The following is a 23,498-nucleotide window of genomic DNA, read 5'->3' on the forward strand; positions in this document are numbered from 1 at the left end:
TATTGAATTTTAAATGTTTTTTGATTATTCTTATTAGTATCTATAAATTAAATAATTTTTCCAAGTACATAATGTATGATTTACATTATCAATTTTTTAAATTGTTATATTTTTTACTTATGAAAAGATATCATTTATTAATGTGATCTGTATATTTTCATTTATTTTAATGACATTAATATAATTGCATGTTTCTTGAAATATATTTTGTCCAAAAAGGAGTGCAATATATTTAGGGTGTATGTATGTATGTATGAATGTTTGTTCCATTGTAGCAGCGTAGTGGCTGAACCGATTAAATATATGACCCCTCATTGAAATTCTTACATTACCAGGATTGTCATATGATATATATATATATATATATATACGGTGGAACAAACATACATACATACATACACCCTAAATATATTGCACTTCTTTTTATTTTATTAATTATATATATATATATATATATTAATTTAATTAAATTAAACTTTTTGTAGTCCATATCTCCTCTGTACATAAATTTTAGCCAATCGTATAATATAATATTTTTTCAGCCACTCCACAAAGTACAGAATTAAAGAACATTCTTACCTTTACTTTTTTTGCTCGTCTTAGCGCTTTCAGGCATAAGCCCATCTTCAGTAATGTTTTCTTTAAAATTTTTCTTCTTTTTTTACATTTACACATTAAAATAAAATATATTAAAATCCAAAGAACAAATATTTGTTTAGTCAATATTTTTTTTTATTTTTAAATTTAAAGCATTATTAACATTTAAAATGTTCTTATGATGTGTAATCTGTATGTTAATTCAGTACTGTACTGATTATTTGATTTATTAAAATTTCTTAACCAACTTAAATAATATTTATTAGAATTTCTCCATCAAATTTACAGAGAAAATTATATAGGATTATAAATTCAATAAATTTTAATAAAAAAATGTTTAAAATTAAAACTAATACCGAAGTATGTGAAAATAAATATTAAAGGTTATCAACATAATAATATTATATGTAAAACTAAAACTTATGCAGAGAATTTCAGAATAAAACAAGAGATAAAATATGCTTACTATAAGAGAAACTGCATAAACACTGAATTATACAATATGCATTTGAATTTATTAAAAGTTTTGGGTAAAATCATGTTCAATTATATCTATGATTACATAAAAATTAATATTAATATATGCGAAAAGAAAATAATAAAAACAAATTACAAAAACATAAATAATTTGATAAAAAAAATAAAAAATAAAAACAGTAATAATAGTGCAATATATAAAAATGATAACATTTATAATATAAATCAGACAATAAATAACAAAATAAATAAAGGTGATAAAATTTGTACAGATCTTGATAATATACAGAATAATTCAGATAAATTTAAAATAAATGATAACTTAGTAAATTTAACAAAAGTTGTTTTCCATGATGAAGAAAAATTAGTAATTGCAAATTCATTTAAATTTAACTTACCAGATAATAATGTAGATAAAGTTATTAGTAGTGCAATAATAGTTCAGAATATAATATCAATAAAATTAATTGTACTAATGAAGAAAAAAATAAAATAAAAAATTATCTAAGTAATAAAATTAATAAATTTAAAAACAAAATTGATAATAAAAACTTAATTTATAATGAAAACTCAATAATGAATAAGAATAAAATAAATAAACTGAAAAATAAAAATTTGATAAGACAGTAACTCCTGTTATTATTTCTACTGATGAATATAATGATAAAATAAATAAATATATAAACAAAAACTGTTTTAAAAAATCAATCACCCAACCAAAAAATGTCTAAGAATTCGTAGTTAAATACAAAGAAATATTTAATTACTATAATAAATTAAAATACCATAGTAGATTATAACCATATAAACCTTATGCTTCAAAACTCACACACAGGTCTTCCTAAGTTGCATAAGGAAGTTATCCCTATGATCAATTTAATCAGTTAATCAAGTTAATCAATTTCAAAACCACTCCCAGTTATATAATTACAAAAATTATTGATAAAATAATTAGATCAAAAATTAATTAAAAATACAAATACAGTATAAAAAATGGGTAAAAGTTGATTGATAAATTAAATAAATTAAACATCAGTATTAAAACAAAAATGATAAGCTTCGATATAACTAATCTGTACCCTAGTATTCCTATTGATTATACAATTTCATTAATAAAAAAAAATTAATAAATACAGGTGAAGACCAAAAATGTATAAATAATATTATAATAACAATTAGAAATATTTGTAAACAAAATTATTTTGAATTTAATGGTACCTGTTATACACAAGAAAACACTTTACCTATGGGTTTTCCCTTATGATGCATTGATGATTTCTGGTAGTGCCAGAAATTTATCGACAAGAATTTGAAAGTAAAATAGTCTGTAGTATAAATCATGTGCGTAAAATTTTATTACGGGTTAGATATGTAAATTGTCTTTTAGTTATATATGAAGTAAGAGAAGATAACGAACATGAAATAATTTTAAATAAATTAAATTCTTATGAAACATTAAAATTTACTTATGAAATAGGACATAATAGGAAAATAAAATGTTAAGATGTAGATATTAAAATAAATGAAAGCAATCAAATAATAACTGGAGTATATAAAAGACCTACCTCAAATGAAATTAGTATAAACAAAAATTCCAACCATCCTTGATCTCAAAAAATTATTTTTTTTTTAAAAACATGATAAAAAGATCAATAAATACACTAGCAATAAACAAGAATTGTATAATGAAATAAATAATACAAAGAATATAGCTATAAAAAATGGATATGATACCTCATTGATTGATAATATATATATATATATAATATAAAATATAATTCCAAATATTTTAATAAAATAAATATTACTACATTAAAACCCATAAATGAAAATGAAAACAACGTAAATATTTATATAAATTACTCCTACGCAAACAAAATTATAGAAAACTTGATTAATGCATATAATGATAATTATAAACCTGCTTATAAACTTGATAACCATATAATAAAACATTTAACATATAATAATAAAATATTAAAAAATAAATACGATTCTTCTGGTATTTATAAAATAAAATGCAAAACTGTAAAAAATATATATTGGAAAAACAAATAGATCCTTTAAAGATAGATTTAATGAACATTTCAGATCATTTAAAAATTACAAAATAGGTTTCTCAAATGTAGCAGACCATTATCAATTAACAAACATATTTAGTTGGAAAATATTTTGAAATAACTGAAAAAGTAAGTATTGAACAGTTAAATAATAATAAAAAATAAAATTTTTATATATATAAATATAAACGCAAATTTAGCCTCATGAATCTGCAGACTGAATTTGATGGGTACATTTTTATAAATATTATTTAAGTTGGTAATACATTGACAAGGATTTTAATAAATCAAATAATCAGTACATTACTGTATTAACATACAGATAACATGTTATAAGAAAATTTAAAATATTAATAACGTTTTAGATTTAAAAAAAAAAAAAATTAAATTGACTGAACAAATATTTGTTGTATAGATTTTAATGTATTATATTTTAATTTAATGTGTAAATGTAAAAAAAGAAGAAAAATGTTAAAGAAAAAATTACTGAAGATGGACTTATACCTGAAAGCGCTATAATGAGCAAAAAAAGTAAAGTTAAGAATGTTCTTTAATTCTGTACTTTGTGGAGTGGTTAAAAAAATATTATATTATATGATTAGCTATAATATATATAGTATATATATATATATATTTAAGTAAATTAAAAAAAAAACTGAAAAATAAATTACACTATATACAAATATTGTATACAAAATTGTTACCCGCTGCTCTTTAATTATCCTGTATTAGTAATTATCGTATATAAATAATAATTAATAATTATCTTATATTAAAGAGCAGTATTTGTCAGAAATTGTTTTTTGGCAGTTGTATTTTTTTAATTTTTAATATTTATCTCTTGTTTATTTTGTGTTCAGTTAGAAATATAATAGTTTTTTTGGAGTAATTCTTGTGAACTATTTACTCTAAATTTCATATTAAATGTTTTCATTGTATTTCTAAAATTATCTAACATTGATGTTCAAATTAATATCAATGTTAAAATCACATAAGTACTTGTGTTAATGAATTATTTCCTTAAACCAAGGCTGAAAACCTGAACCACGTGTTTTGGAATCCTCCAACGTTCAAAACATCAAGAAACTAGATTTTAATAATAGTTGCTCAAAATTCATGTAAATAACTAAAGATTATGTCGGATGTTATTATTAACCGATAGATATGTAGACAATATATTAATTAAATATTTAGTTGTATAATAATCATTGTTAAATGTTGAGCTATCAACATGAAGTGAAAAGTGGGTAGTGAAACCATGATTGGTCTCCTTTTTTCCATTTTTTGAAAAAGACTTCCCAAGTAGGTTAGGAATTGAACAAAGTATCGTATTTATAGATTTATCACCAATGGCTTGAGATATGTATACTGTAGAATGCAAACCATAGCTCTAGAACTTGTCAATAAATTATTATGTGGAAAACTAAAAACAAATTATCTTCAAATTTTTTTCTCAATAGATAAATTTTTTCTTAACACAGTAGACTTTGTTATACAGCATATAATGTGATTGACAATAAAAATAAATTATTGTTACCATTTCTACGAGGAAATGCTGGTGATAGGTTTAGAGGCAAGTGTGCTGCAACCAATGCAAAAAAAAAATAGTGCTTACTAATTTACTTCTATACATGTGCATGTAAGTTTACTGATGATGATTTATTTTTATAATTAATGTCTGTAAAGTTTTTTGTTATAGATTGTTTTAATCTATCATCTTCATATATGAGCATTATAATTATTTCATATAAATTATAATTTTTGTGTATAACGTGAAATTATTCTTCCTCCTGCAATTTCTCTTTTTTTTTATTGATTAGTTTTTTTTGGTATGCTGCAATCAAGATTTTAGTGTGATTTTCCTTAATTCTTCATGCAAATACTGAAGCTGTTACATGACATCTTTACAATGTCATATTTACTCCTGTCATATCTCTATGATGTATAATTATGCACTTATTTACAAAAAAAAAATTTTTTGGTACTTTAATTTTGGTACTTATTATTACTGTAATATGATTTTAAATGCCTACTAAATTGCTGTTTAATGCTTATTTATCTATTCTTGTTTAATCTTTCTGTACTTTTAGGCTGGTCTGCGTACTTTACACGATGCAGGACCTGAACTAAAGCGAGCTATATCAGGGAATCTGGAAGAGTTAATAGATGATAATCCTGAACCAATGCACAGAGTAAGAAGTTACATTATAAGTTTTATTTTCAAAATAAAAAAGTTAAAAATATTTGTAAAGCAAGTTTAACTTGACTTCGTGTGTATTTTTTTAATTTTATTTTTAAAAAACTGACAATAGTACACTACTTGGACACTGGCTGGTGAGTCAGTTTGATAAGAACTTTTACAGAGGCAAAACAAAGAGTTGTTTCTTTCACAGTTTGGCTTTTCTTATCCAGATGGAGAATGAAAATTGCTCCAATGAGAAAATTACTATTTCAACCACTGAAAATATTTAATACATAAAATTAATAGTAAGTATAAGCCTAGCACTGAAGTAGTACAAAAGTCCTAGGTCAAACACAAAAATACTATTTCCTTTAACTTTAAACTTAAGAGGAAAGAAAACTGAAAACTTGTACCACTCGAATTTTATCACCATCTATCCTTCATCAGTGTTTCATCAACTACCATTGAGTATTACAGTTGTGAGTTGTGTATTTGTAACTGAATATATCCTTACAGTTGGCTAGTAATTGTATACAGATGTGTATTTACAGTAACAGTTTATTACTATAAATACACATAAGTACATTTATAGTGACATAGTTATGGATGTGAGTGCCAAGATTTTTACATGTGAATCCAATCCATTTTTACATGTGAATTGTGAATCCATAAATTCAGAAAGCTAAAAAAATGTTACAGAAAAAATATTTTTCATGATCAGTAGTCTGCATAATGTTTAGAATTTTTCATTACCCATACCTGCAACATTGTGTATATGATGTATGTTTAAAATACCCTTGTCAGTTCTAAATCATGTTGAGCAGAAATTAACATTCAGTGATTCAATTACTTTGTTAAACAGGAGAAGAAACCGGGTCTGAAAGCCAGGGTCTGACTTGGGTCTGTTTATGGAAGTAATGTTATGAATAGGCAAAATAGTGTTTTGCATTTAAAGTAGTGCAATACATTGTCAATATCAGTGAGAAAATTCAGTTGACATTGACACTAAAAAAAATTATGATCTTATTGCAAATAGGAAGGAGTTGCTTTTCGTCAGGGTCTGACAGAAAAGTCCTGTTTAAGAGGACATAAAAAGTTCTGTTACTGACTGTGACTCCCTGAAAAACTTCATCAAGACATATAGAATAAACAATAAGGATTTTTTTAACAAAAAATCTGGATATCTCATGAAAATGTGTCTTTCATTTACTGCTTGCATTAGAAGTTCATGCAGATCTTTACGCAGGATGATTTGGTCTGTTGTTCACATTGATTAGACATCACATTAAAGGACTATTTTTGTTTCTGAAGTCATAAGAACATCTAGTTGGAAAAAAATGTTCATGACATAGATGAGGTTCAAGGTGCTGTGATGATGTGGTTGTGAAAGCAGGTAGGAGACTTCTGTGATTAACATCACAGGCTCAAAAAAATTGTTCCCATACTCAGTTGTATTGAGATCTGTGATGACTATGTTGTAAAGTAATCTTAAGTATGTTTTAAAGGTATTATAATGAAATTGTAATATAAAATGCTGTGTTCAAAATATATTCTGGTTTTTGTTTTTGTCATCACTTTCCCTCATAGACTTGATATGATTCGGAATCGTATTACTCTGCAGCATTATGCAACATTAATTTGGAAAACGGTTATTCATTGAGTTACACAGTTCTTTAATCTTGATAGAATTTTTACAAAAGTTAATTTAGACTCATGTACACAAAAAAAAGCTAAACAATAATAATAGTAATTATAGGTTTTCTGGAAGCTTTCCATAGAGGTTTACAGCAGTCGGAGAACACTGAAGTAACTTAAAATTAATTATTCATTAATTTTTTTTCTCTACTGTTTATCTGATTGTGTTTGTTTCAGCGTAATCATTCACTCTTTGGAAGTGTATGGTCTTCCATGAGGCGTGGACATGGAAGCTTTCATCGTGCTAGATCACTGAAAGATAATACTACTCAAATTAAAGTAAGTATTTTTTCACACATTGTTATTATTTTTAATTATTATTAATAAACTTAATTAATTTAAAAACAGTTTCAATATAAAAAGCATAAATCAATACAAAAGATACTAAATTAGTGTGTTTTTTTAAATTTTTATTATCAACATTTCTAAGATTCTATTTGTAGTTGCCATACTTAATTGCAAGGATTTTTTTGTTACTTTTAAATTATATTGCCATTTTTTAGCTCTGTTATCATAACAATTAACTCCTGAATGGAAATTTCTTTTCAGTTTATTGAAGTTGTTCAGTATTGTTAATACATTTCATTATGGTTATAATTTCCATATTTCAAAAAATAAAATTTTATTAGTGAAGTTTCTAAATATACATCTTTAAACTCCATGAATAAATACTTATTTATTGAAACTACTAAGACATTTCAAAGTGGAGATACCATCAAAAACATCTTCAAATTATGAAGAAATAAAATAGAAGTAATACAAAACTTTTATATTATTTATTATGGGTTTATAATGTTTTGAAAAATAAAATTAATTAATTCTTTGTTGAATGTTCTGTTAAAGGAAATTTTAGGAAAAAAGATTATTAAGTTTCCACTAAGAAAAACTTCAGAAAAAAATAAAATTATTTTTACTCCCTAATAAAACAGTTTTCCACCTCCACTTCTGAATCTAATAGAGTGTTTTTAATTTTCCAAAGTGTTCTCTTACTTCTTTCTCTCTCTCTCTCTCTCTCTCTCTATATATATATATATATATATTAATTTATTTAAACTAAACTTTTTGTAGTCCATATTTCCTCTATACGTAAATTTTAGCTAATCATATAATATAATATTTTTTCAGCCATTCCAAAAAGTACAGAATTATAGAACATTCTTACCTTTACTTTTTTTTACTCATTATAGCACTTCCAGGCATAAGTCCATCTTCAGTAATGTTTTCTTTAAAATTTTTCTTAGTTTTTTTTATATTTACATATTAAAATAAAATATAATGCATTAAAATCTATAGAACAATTATTTGTCAGTCAATAATTTTTTTTTTTTTTTTTTAAATTTAAATTGTTATTAATATTTAAAATTTTCTTATATGTATTGTATTTTATTTTAATGTGTATGTGCGTAAAGAAAACATTACTGAAGATGGGCTTATGCCTGAAAGCATTATAATGAGCAAAAAAAGTAAAGGTAAGAATGTTCTTTAATTTTAAACTTTGTAAAGTGGCTGAAACGATATTATATTATATGATATATATATGTAAATATATATATATATATATATATATATATATATATATATATATATATATATATATATATATATATATATATATATATATATATATATATATATATATGTTATTTTTACCTAACTTTCTAGCATATACCCACTTTCTTCTTGAAGTCACTTTTTTTTAAGAATTCCTTACTCTATTCACTGCTGACCTGAGTGTTCTGAATGTACATCAGTATTTTTGTTTACAGTCCTGCTATACTAAATCTGCCTAACTACCTGAAGATTTATAATTAGGCTACCATATTTAGTTTTATTTTTTTATTATTTTTTTTTTTTTTAGTTAGTGGTTTAACAATAATTAAGCTTTTATCTTTTAAATAATAAATCTTAATTATTAAATGCTGTTTATTTAAAACTGTTTCAATATTTCACTTATAAAATATATCAGATTTTTCTGCCATTTCTTTTTGGGATATTAGCTTATCTCATTTAATATATTTTAATAGCAATAAAGAACTAATTTTTATTGCAAGTAGTATTTGTTATATTAAAAATATTTTAAGACAAATTTGACTTGCCACTCATCAGTTTTAAATTATTTGAGCTGTCATTTATCAGGATACCCATCCTTTAAATAGAAAAGATTATTTCATTTTGGTTGTCCAAAAAAGAGCGATTTCAATGTATTTATATAAAAAATATCTAAAAATCAAAACTATCTAAATTCAGTACATAAAAAAATATAGGTTTCAAACTGATACAAAATCCCTCTCATTCCTAATGCTGATTAATACAGTAAAGAGGCATTATCAGAAAAAATATTTATTTAAACATGAAATTTTATAAATAAATAATAATAAATTTACTAATAAGAATTAATTAAACAGTTAAATGTAATTAAAAATAAAAAATATATATTTTCCTTTAATTGCCAAAAAGTGTTTTAAATTGTTATAAATTTTAAGATCTTGTCACAGTAAACCAAAGGATTTAAAATATATTAAAAATTCTGTACTCTAGTAACTAATTTCATATGCAGGCTTACTTATTAAACTACTATATATTATAATATATTAACTCATAATATATTACTGTTTTAAAAATATAAATATTTTTCTATGTAGTGGGACACTCCCTCACATCCTTTACTGTTAAATGGGTTTTAATTTACAGTACTTGGTTTTGTAGTTACAATACAGTAAAATTAGCATAAAATATTGGCACAATAAGGAACTATTAGGGGTACAGTGAAACTTTAGGAAAATGTTAGTTTTGGCATGTAATTTCACAGATTGAAGAGTCCTGAATGTCAGATAGAGGTGTTTTTTTTTTTTTTTGAGAATAATGAGAAAATTCAGTTAAGTCTAACTTTACAGAGCTATTATAATTTCAGGCCCATAGCCCAACTGTTAGATTTGAAAAAAAATGTTTTTTCTGCAGTTGGGAGTTATTTTGTCCATTTTAATTTTCTCATTTGAATTGTGCCATTTTATGTTAATTGAAGTTATAAAAAAAAGAATTGATTTATAAAGGTAGAAATCATGAAGTTACTGCTTAACTTTGTGATTAACATCACAAATACAGCTTTTGCCTTTCTTGAAATCCATGAAAAAATTAGTTATGAACTTATTAACTACTGTATTATTAGATCACATTAGAAATGATAGAAACTCAGTAATTTCTGAATTATATTTTGTGTTTAACATTTTATTCTGTAATATGTGACTTTGTTTAACAAAATCTTTTACTGTAAGAATAAAAATAAATGCTGAGTCGGAGCTGTCATAATTTATGTTACAATACTTATTATGACATTAGCATAATTTTTCTCTTACTATCTGCTGATGTGAATCTGCTGTGAATGTTTTTAAACCTACAAAAGCAGGTGAGAAAAAATCTCAGATGATATATATGGTTTATAATTTAGTCATTTTCAAATTATATGTCATGAAATAATTAGTATATAACGAAAACAATATGTTATTATACTCAGTACACTTCTGGATATTATTCATTGCCAGTGTGGGTTTCAGTTAATGCATTAGGTACTGTGCATTCTGGTACTCTGTCACTTATAGTTTTCACCTTCATTGACAGAAATGAATCATACTGCTTTCTTTTAAATCTGTATTTTATTTTCATTTGTTAATATGTACATGATAAGGAGTCATGTCTTGTTTTTCTGACAGACAAATCATTTGGATGTGCCTGGGCGAAATCTTAGAAAGGTAGCTTTTAGCATTGCACCTTGTAGACATTGAAACAGTCAATCGATTGGCCTACTTTTTTCTTGGTCGAATCGGTTTTTTGTTTCAAGTTACATTTTTTGGAGTTATGAGATTTTTAGTGTCTTATTTATTTTTATTTGGGTGCCGGATTCAAATAATTTTTAGACTCTTTTTTTAATAGTTTTAGCACATTTTATTCTGGTTTTCGCACATTTTTGCACGAATTCATTTTATGTAAGTGATAGAGTGATGCTGTTGAAGGCAAGCAAATCTGATGCTTATTTTTTATTTATTTATTTATTTTTTATTAATATGCACATCTGTGTTGATTTTAAAGTTATACAGTTTTATTAAAAAATGCTTTTATTTATTTTTATTTTTTGTGCATTTGTATGACTTTCTCTCTTACATTCTTATTAAATTTTTGTTAATACATTGTCTATATATTAATTCAGTAAACATCTATAAGATAACTTGTTTAAATTTTAATTATGACAAGTTTTTAGTATGTTATAAATTGTTATTTTTCAGCTACTTTTGCTTATGGAATGTTTTTTGTGTAGTGCTTCATCTAGTTAAATTGAGATAGTTTTGTGTAAAATTCATTTTTTTTACATTGCTTTTCTTAATTTCATTGTTACTTGTTTGCCTACTACTTGTGATATTTTATTTTAAGAATAACATTTCTGTACAGAACTGTTATTAAGAAAAGTTAATAGTGATCAAATTTTCTCAAGTTATTGAATTTTTATTTAATGATTATGCTGTATATGTACATAAAATTGTTATTTTTTTCCTTAATTAAAGTGGAGATCAGGTGATCTTTGTTGGATTTTAAAAGTAAACTATTGAAATAGAATTACCCAGACTTTAGAGAAAGTAGATTTTTTCTGTTCATGAAATAAATCGTGCCACATTTTTGTATATATATTTTTTTTAGAGAAGGAATTCCTTAAGAACTTGAATGAGAATTTTAATTTAATGAAATGTTTGTGAGACATTAGATTATCAAATAATTTTATACAAATTTTTATATAATAATGAAGAAATGTCCAGTCTGAATAGGAATCAAACCTGGGACATAAGCTTTTCAGCCAGTGACTACTAACTTGTTGACAGAAGCCAACTATAGCTATTATACTCCACATTAATTACTTCTGTTGTTTTTTTTAGAGTGACTAATGGTTAGGTAAAGTACTGGATCATGCTGTTGTGAAAATTACACTTCTCAAGATTAAAAATCATTTTGATTTTACATGAAAACTGTAAATTTCTGTTAATGTTTACTATTTCCAGAGTACTTAAATCGAATGTTAATGAAAATTTATAAATAGTAATGCTAAGATTGAGTTAGACCAAATGTGTAGGGTCGTTTAACATTTCACCAATTTATAAAGTTGTTTATGCATAAAAACAAAAATATGCCTGAATGAGTGTACCAGTATCACCAAGCAAACCTACATTTGCATCCTTTTTTAGATGAAAAAAAGTTGCAAATACAGCTTTATATCTCTATAAATCCTTCTGGAGTCTAATCATCCTCATATTATAAGATTAATTAGTTTCTCTGAAACATTCAGAGTCGATACTTTCTTCCAGCTTGCTGACTCGTCTTCCAGCTGGTATTGGATAGTCTAACATTTTGCTGTGTTGCTCAGTTTAACAGGGATACCAAATGTAGAAAATGTATTGGAGTTGGAGCAATTTCTTCATTATCAATTTTTTATTTCCCTAATGTTGTTGGACTGCATTGATACATCACACTTCCTTATCGCCAAAGCTAAAACCTCCCCACCTCTCAAATTAAGCTTTCTTGGCCCACCAGTGTTGTAAATGGGTTTTATTAAGTTTAGTAAACTTCTACAGAAAGTTGATTCATGATATTGATATTCTTAACTTAATATCATTTATTGTGTTTGTGTAATTCTGCTCCTTCCACTATTCATTTCAATATATTTTTGTTTTTAATTGTTAACTTTTTAAAGTGCATTTAGTGAAAACTTATGAAGTAGATTAGTGTAAAACTAGATTTATTATCTCTGTAGGGATGATTCAGTATTGCATGGCAATATTAATTTTTTGGCAGTATTAATCTCTAACATTGTGAGAGAAGTAAGCCAGTGAATTCACAATCATGCATAACCACATCTTCAGTTTAACTTTAATTGTACTACATTCCAAGAGATCAATCAGATTCATTTGATAGTACTGTACTTCTGGAAGCCTTGGTGGTAGAAATAAGGACCGATGAGGTGATCACCAACAAGACTGCACCGCACATTAAACAAAAAAGAATGTTGGAAATGTGTTGGGCCAGTCTCATGTAGATCTTCCTCTGGTCAAGTGTGGGTATTTCGATTTCATTTGAAGCACAGTTACATCAGTAGCCAGAATATGAATAAGGAAATGGGATTGTGCTCACATTTTCACATTAACTGTTGACAGAATTTTGTCTGAGACAAAAGACTATAATATGGCTTGTATATGTATTATATGCAATGGATACAGATGTTGCTTCTATAGTATTCACTACATACATGATTGTGATACTTGGAAATGATGTGACAACCTTCTGGTGCTTGTAGTAGAAGATAATTGTATAGCACTGAGTATTTCTTCTTTAGTATTTACCTTTCTTACAAATCGTTGTTGACCAACGCCTACTAGTTTAGGTTGCATCATACTTGTTTCTCTATGATATCTCCAGTTTTAAACACTATGATTCTTTGATCTGGATATTTGTCATGATGTTCCTAAACCACACTCATATGGTTGTTATTTATTAAATTAACAGAACACTCATCATCTATCCAAATGTAAATACTGTCTCCTTACATAATAATAGTAGATTAGCCATTAGACTCATCTAGTAGATCTTTTAATATATTTGACAATGAACAAATAAAAAATTAATGTATAGTCTACATTTGCTAACTGATTCATTGTAATAGGTGGATTCAAGTAGCATAAAAGTACTCCCATTCCTTAGATTAGATGCGTACAAGATGTTTTGATGAAATGAGGACTACCACTGAGATTTCTGATTAAACCATCAGATTATTACTTGATTATAAATCTTATTACAATTTCAGGCTGTGGATAAAAAATAATCACAATATTTGTAAGATGTCTAGTAAGAGGATAATTATGGTTACTACTGTGATGATTACTATAAATAAAAATAATGAATGGAAGTAGTCAAAAGAATAGCATAGAGAACAGTAACTCTGTACAGTTTTTGGCCTAACTCAGGCACAGTTACTGAGTTTCTAAATCTTAGGGGTGCAATAAAACTTCATGAAGCTCAAAGGATTGTGGCAGAAATGTTAACTTAACCTGTTACTTACCCCATTACCTGTTTCCTTACTTTACCCATTCAGTGTTATAGGTTCAAAAAAATACATTTCCAACTTGACATGGGCATGTAGATTGTCCAGTTTGTAATTCAGATTTCAGCATCGTCAACTTGATAGCAGTTGCAATAAACCCTTTCATTAGGATATCTTTCATATCAAATCAAGGATGCAGAATAAAACAGTGATTTTTTCCTTGTTTTACAAGAGTGATTACTATGGCAAAACATATGGTAGAAATACCACTGCTTCTATTCTTCTCTTATTCAATTAACAAATGAAAGCAATAATCTCTATTACGCTGTTAAAATAGTGTTTACTTCATCGTAATCAATCTCTTTTTTTCTCAGATATTTACAGATAACATTTTGAAAGGCTGCCAAACCTAAATGAAAAATTTTACTAAATCTGAAAATTTTCCCATTCACTGAAACAATGACTATATAAAAAGTCACTGAAATTAATATTTGTAAAAAAAACTATCTTTTTAAGTTAATGAGCTAGAAATACAAATAAAAACAAATTTTTTATTCCACTTTAGTTTTTTCTTTTTTTTTGGGAGGCATAAAGTAAAATCAATATTATTTTTTGTTGGTAGTGAATGGATTAATTGAAATCCTATTCTATATTTTAAAGTAAGCTAATTATAATGCAATTTTTTTAAAGATTTTATGTCATTTACTTTTATATAATTTTTTAAACAATTTGTGATTTTTTGGAACTGTTTGTGAACAACACATTTTTTTGTAATTTTGATTGAATATAAAAGGATATCCTTAAAATATACACATTTAAAAAGTAGCACAATAGAATTTTACTGTTTTTCTTCCAAAGTTATAACTAATGGGTATTGATTTTATATGGACTTAATAAATATAAACTGATGATCTCTGTGCAATCTCTACTTGATCCCAAACACTACAAGAGGCGCTATTCTGGAAGGCTGTCATTCTCTTTGGGAAATAAATCTTTAATTTTCTCACTTAGTATCAGTTCAAAGTATATTTTATACTGGTTATGGACATAGCATTACAGGCAATCGTTCATTATTACTATCTTTTTGAATTGGACACTTGTTGACAGACTCTAGCCTTTTTTTTTGCCAAAATTTTCTGAAAGCTGATTTAACCAGTAATCTTTATTATTACATTACATCCTTTTGTTTTTCAGAAACCATGAAATGTTCTAGATATGGAGGAACTAGTTTTAAGAGAACAGGATTTACTATCTTCCTCTACACCTGTGTGTTGTTGCAAATAGTTTAATAGCTTATAGCTTACCTTTTTTTAATTAAAAAAAAAATCTAGTCTATAGTATTTTACTCAAATAGTAAAGTAATTTATGATGATATTGTTACAGAAATAGAGTTTTTTTGCATTTTATCAGCATCAACTGTTATTATCATTTGCCAATAATAAACTCCTTACAGAATGCAGGGAAACTGCACCTACCATTTTTAAACTCTGATAATACACAGGAACTAATTAAGTAAAAAAAGGCTGTGATCATTAGCATTTTTTCATCCCTATTTGTATACACCCTTTAATTTTTTGTATACTGTTTCCTGAGAAATCAATTTGTTACAGAAGTATCAGAATGTAAGATTGCATTTTACTCTCTTACCCAGGAGTTGAAATTCTTATTCTTCTATCATGTTTTCCATCAGGACTGCCGATTGTTTTATTTCTTACCTAAACCATCTTTAATTTCTTATTTAATCCATTTATTTTATGAAAGAATCTTATTTTTGAATCAAACATAAGGGTGTAATTATCACAAAAGGAAGTATATCTTGTAATGTTAATCTTCATATTATTAACAAAATCACTAAAGATTATTAAAACCGTGATTATAATTATAATTTCAGTCATTATATTATATTTTTGACTGTATGATCAAAATCATATAGTTAAAGATCAAGAACACTTGAGTGACTATTACTTGATTTATTATTAGTAGGAAAGTAAAGGCTTTGAAATAACCAATAACCTGGCTTATCAGTGTATAGAACACTCTTAACATAATTTTGAATTCTTCGCATGATATATGAATAGACGCATGATATTTGCAGAACATCATCATATTCTAATACAAAAAAAAAATGCTTAAATTAAGCCATGTTTTTAACTGCTGCAGTTTTTCCATAGTCATCAGTTGTTATAAAAATACTCTTGTATTGTAATTACTGGATCTAAAAATCATTTTTAACAGGTTCTTTTGTGATTTAGTCATTGACAGTTATGTCACATATAAACGTAATAGGAACTTGTATTTTATTGTCATATATTTAAATTTTTATTAAACTCATCTATAATCTCTCCTGTCTATGAAGTATAAATCAAAATAAATTACAAACAACTTGTACTAGCCTCATACCAAAATTTAAGGGATTTTAATGCTATTATCAGAACAATAAAATCAAAAACTAATTATATATCTTAATTTTTTAAAACAAATTTTGTTCACTTTTGAAAACATTGCTTTATTTTAAGACCATTAATTAAAATTATAAAAATTTTTTTGACTATAAAATGAAATAAAATATTCAATAATAAAATAAGAAATTCCCATCAAGATGAGAAATTAAAAATTCACTTTTATTTAAAATGTGACTGTAAAATAGAGTAAAAAAATAATCTATGGTTTACTGTTATCGTGCATATGATATTTTTAAACTATTTAAAATTTTAATCAATTAAAATTCTTAAACATTTATTTTTTGTGTATGAGGTAAGTACATTGATTAGTATCCTATCAGGTCGGTTTCGAATATCATATTTTTATTTTGACATTGAAAATCTCTGCATTATTAGGAAGAAGTCGTAATTATCAGTTTAGTGTCAAAAGAGTAAACAGTAATGCATCAGATTATGGTATGTTAATGAAAAAAATTAGTTTCAGTTTACGCTTTGAGTTAATCTCATAATTGTGCAGTTAAAATACATTTTTGCTTATACTTTTATTTGTATTTGCAGTAGGCTATAAGTATCGCATCATATTAGCAGATTGCGTGCATGAAGTTACAGCTTTAATGTCATTTTTTATTGTTCTTTAAATCAGTTATATATTTAACGTTAGTTTTTAAACTATTTGTTCTATAAACAACTTTTTTAAGATTTTATAATTGTTAAAATTTTAAGCACTTGCTATATTTTTCAAGATTTTTTTTATATTCAATAACATTTAGAATATTATAATTTGCTTGTTATGATATTTATTTTTAATATTTAAACCTATCTTATCTTTACATAGGAATTATTGAAATTATGTACAAATATAAATCTTAAGGATGTAGCATAAAGAATTTTATTGTTTGTTCATTTAGTAGCGTGCAAATTAATCTGAACACGGGAATTTTTTGCTTATTTTTATGTTGTGGCTACACTGCTTTACCACACCCATTCTTTAAGTTGTCTGTGTAATGTGAGGTTATTATTCTTTTGTTATTTAACAATTCTCATGTTATAAACAGTGTTTTGTGAAAGTTTATTTCATTTTTTATTACAAAATCATATTTTTTATTCTGTGTCTTGAATATATAATGATGGACATAACTCCAAGAAAGCATTTGAAAATTGTTTCTCTTTCTGAGAATACCAGTATGACACAACAACAAATATGTTCTGAGTATGGTGTTGGACTAGGGACAGTGAATGCTATTTTAAAGCAGTTTAAACAAATTTGTTCCTTTTCACCTCAAAGGAAAGGCAAATGTGGCCGTAAAAGAAAAACTACTCCAATGCAGGATCAGTTATTAGTGAGAAAAATGTAAACTTGATCCAAAATTTCTGTTGTGGTCTTAAATCGAGAATTAGCAGCCAGCAGAACAGATTTACATGTAACAACTGTTAGACGCCAACTTCTTGCAGCTGGATGGGAAAAAAAGCTTTTTACACCAAAAATGTGCACAAAAAAAGGCTTTGTGGACCAAAGAAGATTGGAAAAATGTTATGTTTTCCAAATCACACTTTTATGTTCAGGGGCAAAGGATTCCGTATGTTAGAAAACCATCAGATGAAAATATATCATTGGCTCATGTACAACAATCAGTTAAACATCCCTAGAAAGAAATATTTTGGGGTTGTTTCACATTCAAAAGCCATTGTTCATTACTTCTAGTAGATGGTACGTTGAAAAGTGATGGATATATCAAGATCCGGAAGGATAGAGTTTTGACACATCTTAAAAGCAAATTTCTGCTAAACAATGGAGTGTTCCAACAAGATTTGGCACCATGCCATACTGCCAAAAAAGTGGAAAAATTTGTCAAAAAATGAAACATTTAAGTGTTCCTCCCATGGCCAGTCAACTTCCTAGGCTTAAACCCGATTGAAAATGTTTAGGCAATAGCAAAAAAAAAACAACTCTAAAAAATGAATTGTACCACGAAAATATACCTCATTAAACCAATAATATCGGTGTGGTTCTGTGATGAAGAAATCAAAAAAAAGGTAATTTTGAATTGATGCCAAATTGTGTACATGAAGTGATTAAGAATAAAGACCATATTAATTACTGGATATTCACAAATTGTATAGGTATGATTTTTTCTAAATAAAGTTTTTTTTTATTATTAAATAACATCTGTGTCCGAATTAATTTGCACACTACTGTATGTGTTAGTAACATGTCAATATAAGTTCATTTTCAGTTTTTGTATTTATTTTTTTGTACTCTACATACAAAAACTACATGAGCCACATACTTTTTTCTTATATATATGTTTTAATACAAGTTATGATATCATTGATATTATTCAAATCTGATAAAAAAATAAAAAAAAAACAATTTTTTATGTGGTATTTTTAGGCTATAAAATTATTTTATCAAGTCTACTAACATCACTGTTGTCCACATTACATAGCTAAGAATAAATTAGAATAAACTTTAAGTGAAAGGAGGCATGTAAAAAAATAAAAATTAAATCAGGATTGAATGAGAAAATATTTAATTAAATTATAAAAACATGCTTTTTATGTAAGAAACAAATCTTTAAAATAAAGATCTAGAAATCACCAGAAAGCCTTTATCATTTAAAGGTGATAACTACTTTTTGGAAAAACAGAATATCTGAAAATACGTACCTTTCAAAATACTCTTACAAAAGTGAAAAATGTTTACAAGTAATTATAAATAATATTAAGATATTTATTTATTATATGTATATGTGTGTGTGTGTGTGTGTGTGTATATATATATATATATATATATATATATATATATATATATATATATTTATGGAAAAAAGATTACATACTCTCAGATTATATAGCTAGAAGTATATATAAATAGATTAATTGTGTGCCCAAATGGTAGTTAGATCATCTTACCAATGCCATAAACAGCTGTCATACAAGCATATGCAGTATCGGCAAGATGTAGAAAGCCTTGTATTATTCAATTCTCTTTTTTCAGACTTATACATTTCTGGCTTATAAGTGATGCAGTTGCTGGACAAAATGTATAGAATAAATTTTATTTATTGCTACTATAGCCAAACTTAACTAATAGTCAGAAAAAGCCAAGAAGTAGTAAATAAGATGATAAAAACCTTCGAAAAGATTGGTGATTTGTTCTCAGAAAGTGACTAAGAATCTAAATAACAGACAAATTTTAGAAGGATTATTGTACAATAAAAAATAATACCACTGACTCTGAAAGGGAAGTCATTTGACAAGTATGTCTTGAAATACTATGAAAAAGATAATAAACTTGAGTTTGGAATTAGTTAAAAAATTTCAAAAACATTTAATGAGTGAAGGGTAAGGTTAATGTTATAAAACTAAATCTAAGAAGATTATAAAAAACTTTTGACTATATATGTTGACCAGAACAGTTAAATTTACTGGTATGAATGGATAAGTTGTTTTGGAAAAAGAGAGGAAATCAGTTGGTAAAGATTATCTTGCGACAGCAACAATGAAGAAAGGTTGTCTTACTAAGGTTAATTTCCAATTGCAGAAGAAAAAAAGCATTTGAGTAGAGGCAAACATGTTTTAACCATATACTAGCAAATATAAAATGAATTGGTGCTGATATCACCAATTCATATGATCATTAATACTGAAATAAGAGCTACTACTACTACTAAAGATAGTAAAACTTTTGTTAAAGTGCAGTATATTTTTGTTGTTTATTAGTATATGGCTTTTTTCATGTATTCCCTGAACATTGTAATTGTATTTTGTGCCCATCTCAAAAATGAAAAACTCAAAATGTACGTGATTATGTATGCACATCAGACCATAGTTTTATTTTATTTTTGTAAGATATAACAAGTAGTTACTGGATTCCATTGATTTTATCTTCAAAGTATGAAAACATAATCTATAGTTTATTATCATTTCTCAAATCCAGTATATGAATTATATATAAAAAATAATTCTCCCAGAACTGGAATTTTTCAGAACGTAATATTCTGTGATACATCATCTAGAAGAAATTCACAATTTTAATTGGTTTTAGCTACTTTATTTACAGGCTGATTCGGCTGAATTTTGCAGACAGGAAAACAAATTATAAAAAATGTTATACGCTATAAAATATAAGCAATTTTTTTTCTATAAAATGAAATGTCAAATTTTTAGAATAAAAATCAATTTTGAAAGAATTTAATTGCCTAAAATAATCTGTTTTTATTATAAGGTCATATTTAACTCAGGTTAAGGTCATCTTTAACTCAGGTTATAACTAATGGCTAGCAGATACTTTGATGTATTAAATCATCTTATTACACGCCTTACTGTTAAAAAAATAAGTTCTGTTATTTTCCATCAATATGGCAGTTTAGCTCATTATGAAAATATTGTAAAATTCTTCTTAAATATGCAACTGCCAGGTTGTTGGATTGGATGGGGTAGTAAATTTTTGAAGTGATCTCCGAAACCATCAGATTTAACTATTGGTTGACTATTTGAAAAAGTATGTCTTCTCAAAATCTAGATAGTACTAGGACTTAAACAGGATCATCAAAAAAGAAATTCTTTATATCCTGAGGACTAATTTCAGTTATGATAATATATAACTTGTTAACCACTGCTATCAATTTGTAGATGGACTTCAGTTTGAAGAGTCACTCTTGCCTTGTATTTTTTTTTATCAATTTTTTAGCTGATTGTAAAAGAAATGGTAGTTATTCTGCTATGAAATTATCTTCCTAACTATTGAAAAATGGAATTTTATTTTGAATTGTTGCCATTTTGCTTGTAAAATGGATCATTTTTATGGTTATATTTTCTGTGACTTTTGGTGCTTATGAAAAATTTCAAACAAACCATTAATAATGTACATACATTAGAACAAAGACATTAACTTCTTTGCTGATTACCTTCTTTTTCTTAGAAAAAGCAGTATATGGATAACTTGAGTGTTAAATTGTAAAATTGTGTTTTGATGTTTAGTAGAATGTTTACAACTTCTGTGTAGAAAATTTTCCTCTTTATCATGATGGAAATTTCCTTAATTTTGTGGAGAGCTAAGAACGGAAAAATTTTAAAAGTTTATTAATGTAAAAACTTTTTCTTCCTCTCTCAAGCTACAGTAAATAAATTATGTCGTGATGAATTCCTACATGGTACTATTTAGGTTAAGTTTTCTTGACAAGATGCATTTTACTTTAATGTATGACTTATTTAAAATTTTATTACCATGACAATCAGTTGTTTTATATATATATATATATATAAAATTTTACTTAATTTACTATATTTTATTTAAATTTATTCTATTTCTACTATTTTAAATGAATTTTTACACATCTTATAATTAATTGGATATACCTAAAGATGGATAATAATCCAAAGGCGCTCGAATGAATTAAACTTTTATATGTTGGTATGCTGAACTTTATTATTTATATATTGTAAACTATCTAGTTCATCAGTATGTTTTAATGTAGAAAATCAGATACTGAACTCTATTTTAATGCGTTAACATAATCGTGTGACCTTAAGAAATTTTCAATTTTAATCAAAAAACCAGTGACTTTGCTTATTAATAAGCATATACAGGTTAGTGGCAATTATAGGACCAGACAAGATTAAGAATTACTGAAAAATGTGTGTTGCATCGTAAAATCCTGTATTCAGCAATTTAATTTGTATTCAATAATTTTGATGGATGCAAGTCCTTGCAGAAGTTTAAGGCAGTTCTGTATCAATGTTATGATCCAGTTATGTGAATCAGCTACTGAAAAAATAGATGGTATCTACTATCTTCTGTTTTGATTTCTTTTTTAAAAATGATCAAATATCCAATGTCACTTATTTAATTAAATCATATGGTAACCCATTTCATGAAAATTATTGTAGCTGTACTGAATTCATGGGGTACAAACAAACATACTACCTAAAACCAGTATGCTTCTCCTGGTAAAAATAAGCCTTAATAAGAGATGCTAGCATATCGGTAGCTTTTAATCAGGTACACCGATCTTTCAATTTAAAAGAATTGGGCACTAAATTACTAAAAACACAGCTTTATTTATTTTCATTGACGTTTGCTTCATTCCATAGTTTGTCACTTCTTATTTGTCTAGTCCATTTGATTTACAGAATTGCTTGAATGATTTTCTTTCTAATTATTTATCGAATACTTTTTCCAGGCGATAGAAATCAAATTTTTTGAAACAACTTTAGCCATTGTATGCTTAATAGAAAAATATGATTGAACATTAGAAGTTAAAGAACAGATAATAAATGTGTAAGATTGAAAAATGATACTGACCTTGAGTATTTTGCAGTTGAACTGATAATGTAGATGTGCAGACGTACATGAATATACTAAATTTCATTTATTCTTGTAATTTCCAAACTGGATTTCTGATTTATCTATGCACCTCATTCATTAACTTTTTTTAATTGATATATTTTAATTAATTTCCTATTTAATCCAAAGAATCACTCGGTGAATCTTAACATTTTAATTTTTCTCTCCTTTTATTACTTCTCTTTTCCTCAAATATTTATTTTAAATAGACTGAATGTTTACACTACATTTTTTCTTCTTTTTGACTTAAAATTGCCGCTTTCGTTCTACTATTACAATTACAGCTACCTGATATTTATACAAAGTATATTGACTTCTTTTCTGTTTGTTTTTTTATGTCATCCTTGTTTTTAATAAAATCGATGAACAAGTGTAAATGTGTAACACGTATATTGAAATTTAACATCAGAATTGAATTAACCTCTGAGTACTCATCTCTGTGGTAATTCTTAGTGATCATTAGGTTATAAATACGTAAATAAATAGTTCTTTTATTCTAATCGGTACATAATAATAAATTTTATAGGTTATTAATTAGGCTATAAGTTAAAAAATAGACATGATTAAAGTTGATATTAATTATTTAAAATTTAAACATTAAATACATAAAGATATTAGATAT

At 25.8% G+C, this 23,498-nt stretch overlaps 1 protein-coding gene across 8 annotated transcripts in view; it reads left to right on the forward strand.

Annotated features, from left to right (window-relative positions):
• Positions 1 to 23,498, forward strand: part of Ca-alpha1D (Ca[2+]-channel protein alpha[[1]] subunit D) — a 659,257-nt gene that overhangs the window by 585,056 nt on the left and 50,703 nt on the right. For 6 of the 8 annotated variants that reach the window (XR_012756106.1, XM_075363219.1, XM_075363216.1 and 3 more), the window contains 3 exons: positions 5,225 to 5,326; positions 7,189 to 7,290; positions 10,719 to 10,757. Coding sequence is in view for 7 of the 8 variants with exons in the window: in XM_075363219.1 (XP_075219334.1) it covers positions 5,225 to 5,326; positions 7,189 to 7,290; positions 10,719 to 10,757 (243 nt within the window). In the remaining variant the exon portion in view is untranslated. The remainder of the gene's footprint in view (positions 1 to 5,224; positions 5,327 to 7,188; positions 7,291 to 10,718; positions 10,758 to 23,498) is intronic. The other 2 variants (XM_075363218.1, XM_075363222.1) reach the window with 1 other exon arrangement.

Source organism: Lycorma delicatula, chromosome 4 (genome assembly GCF_047948215.1).
Source record: "Lycorma delicatula isolate Av1 chromosome 4, ASM4794821v1, whole genome shotgun sequence".
Lineage (NCBI taxonomy): Eukaryota > Metazoa > Arthropoda > Insecta > Hemiptera > Fulgoridae > Lycorma > Lycorma delicatula.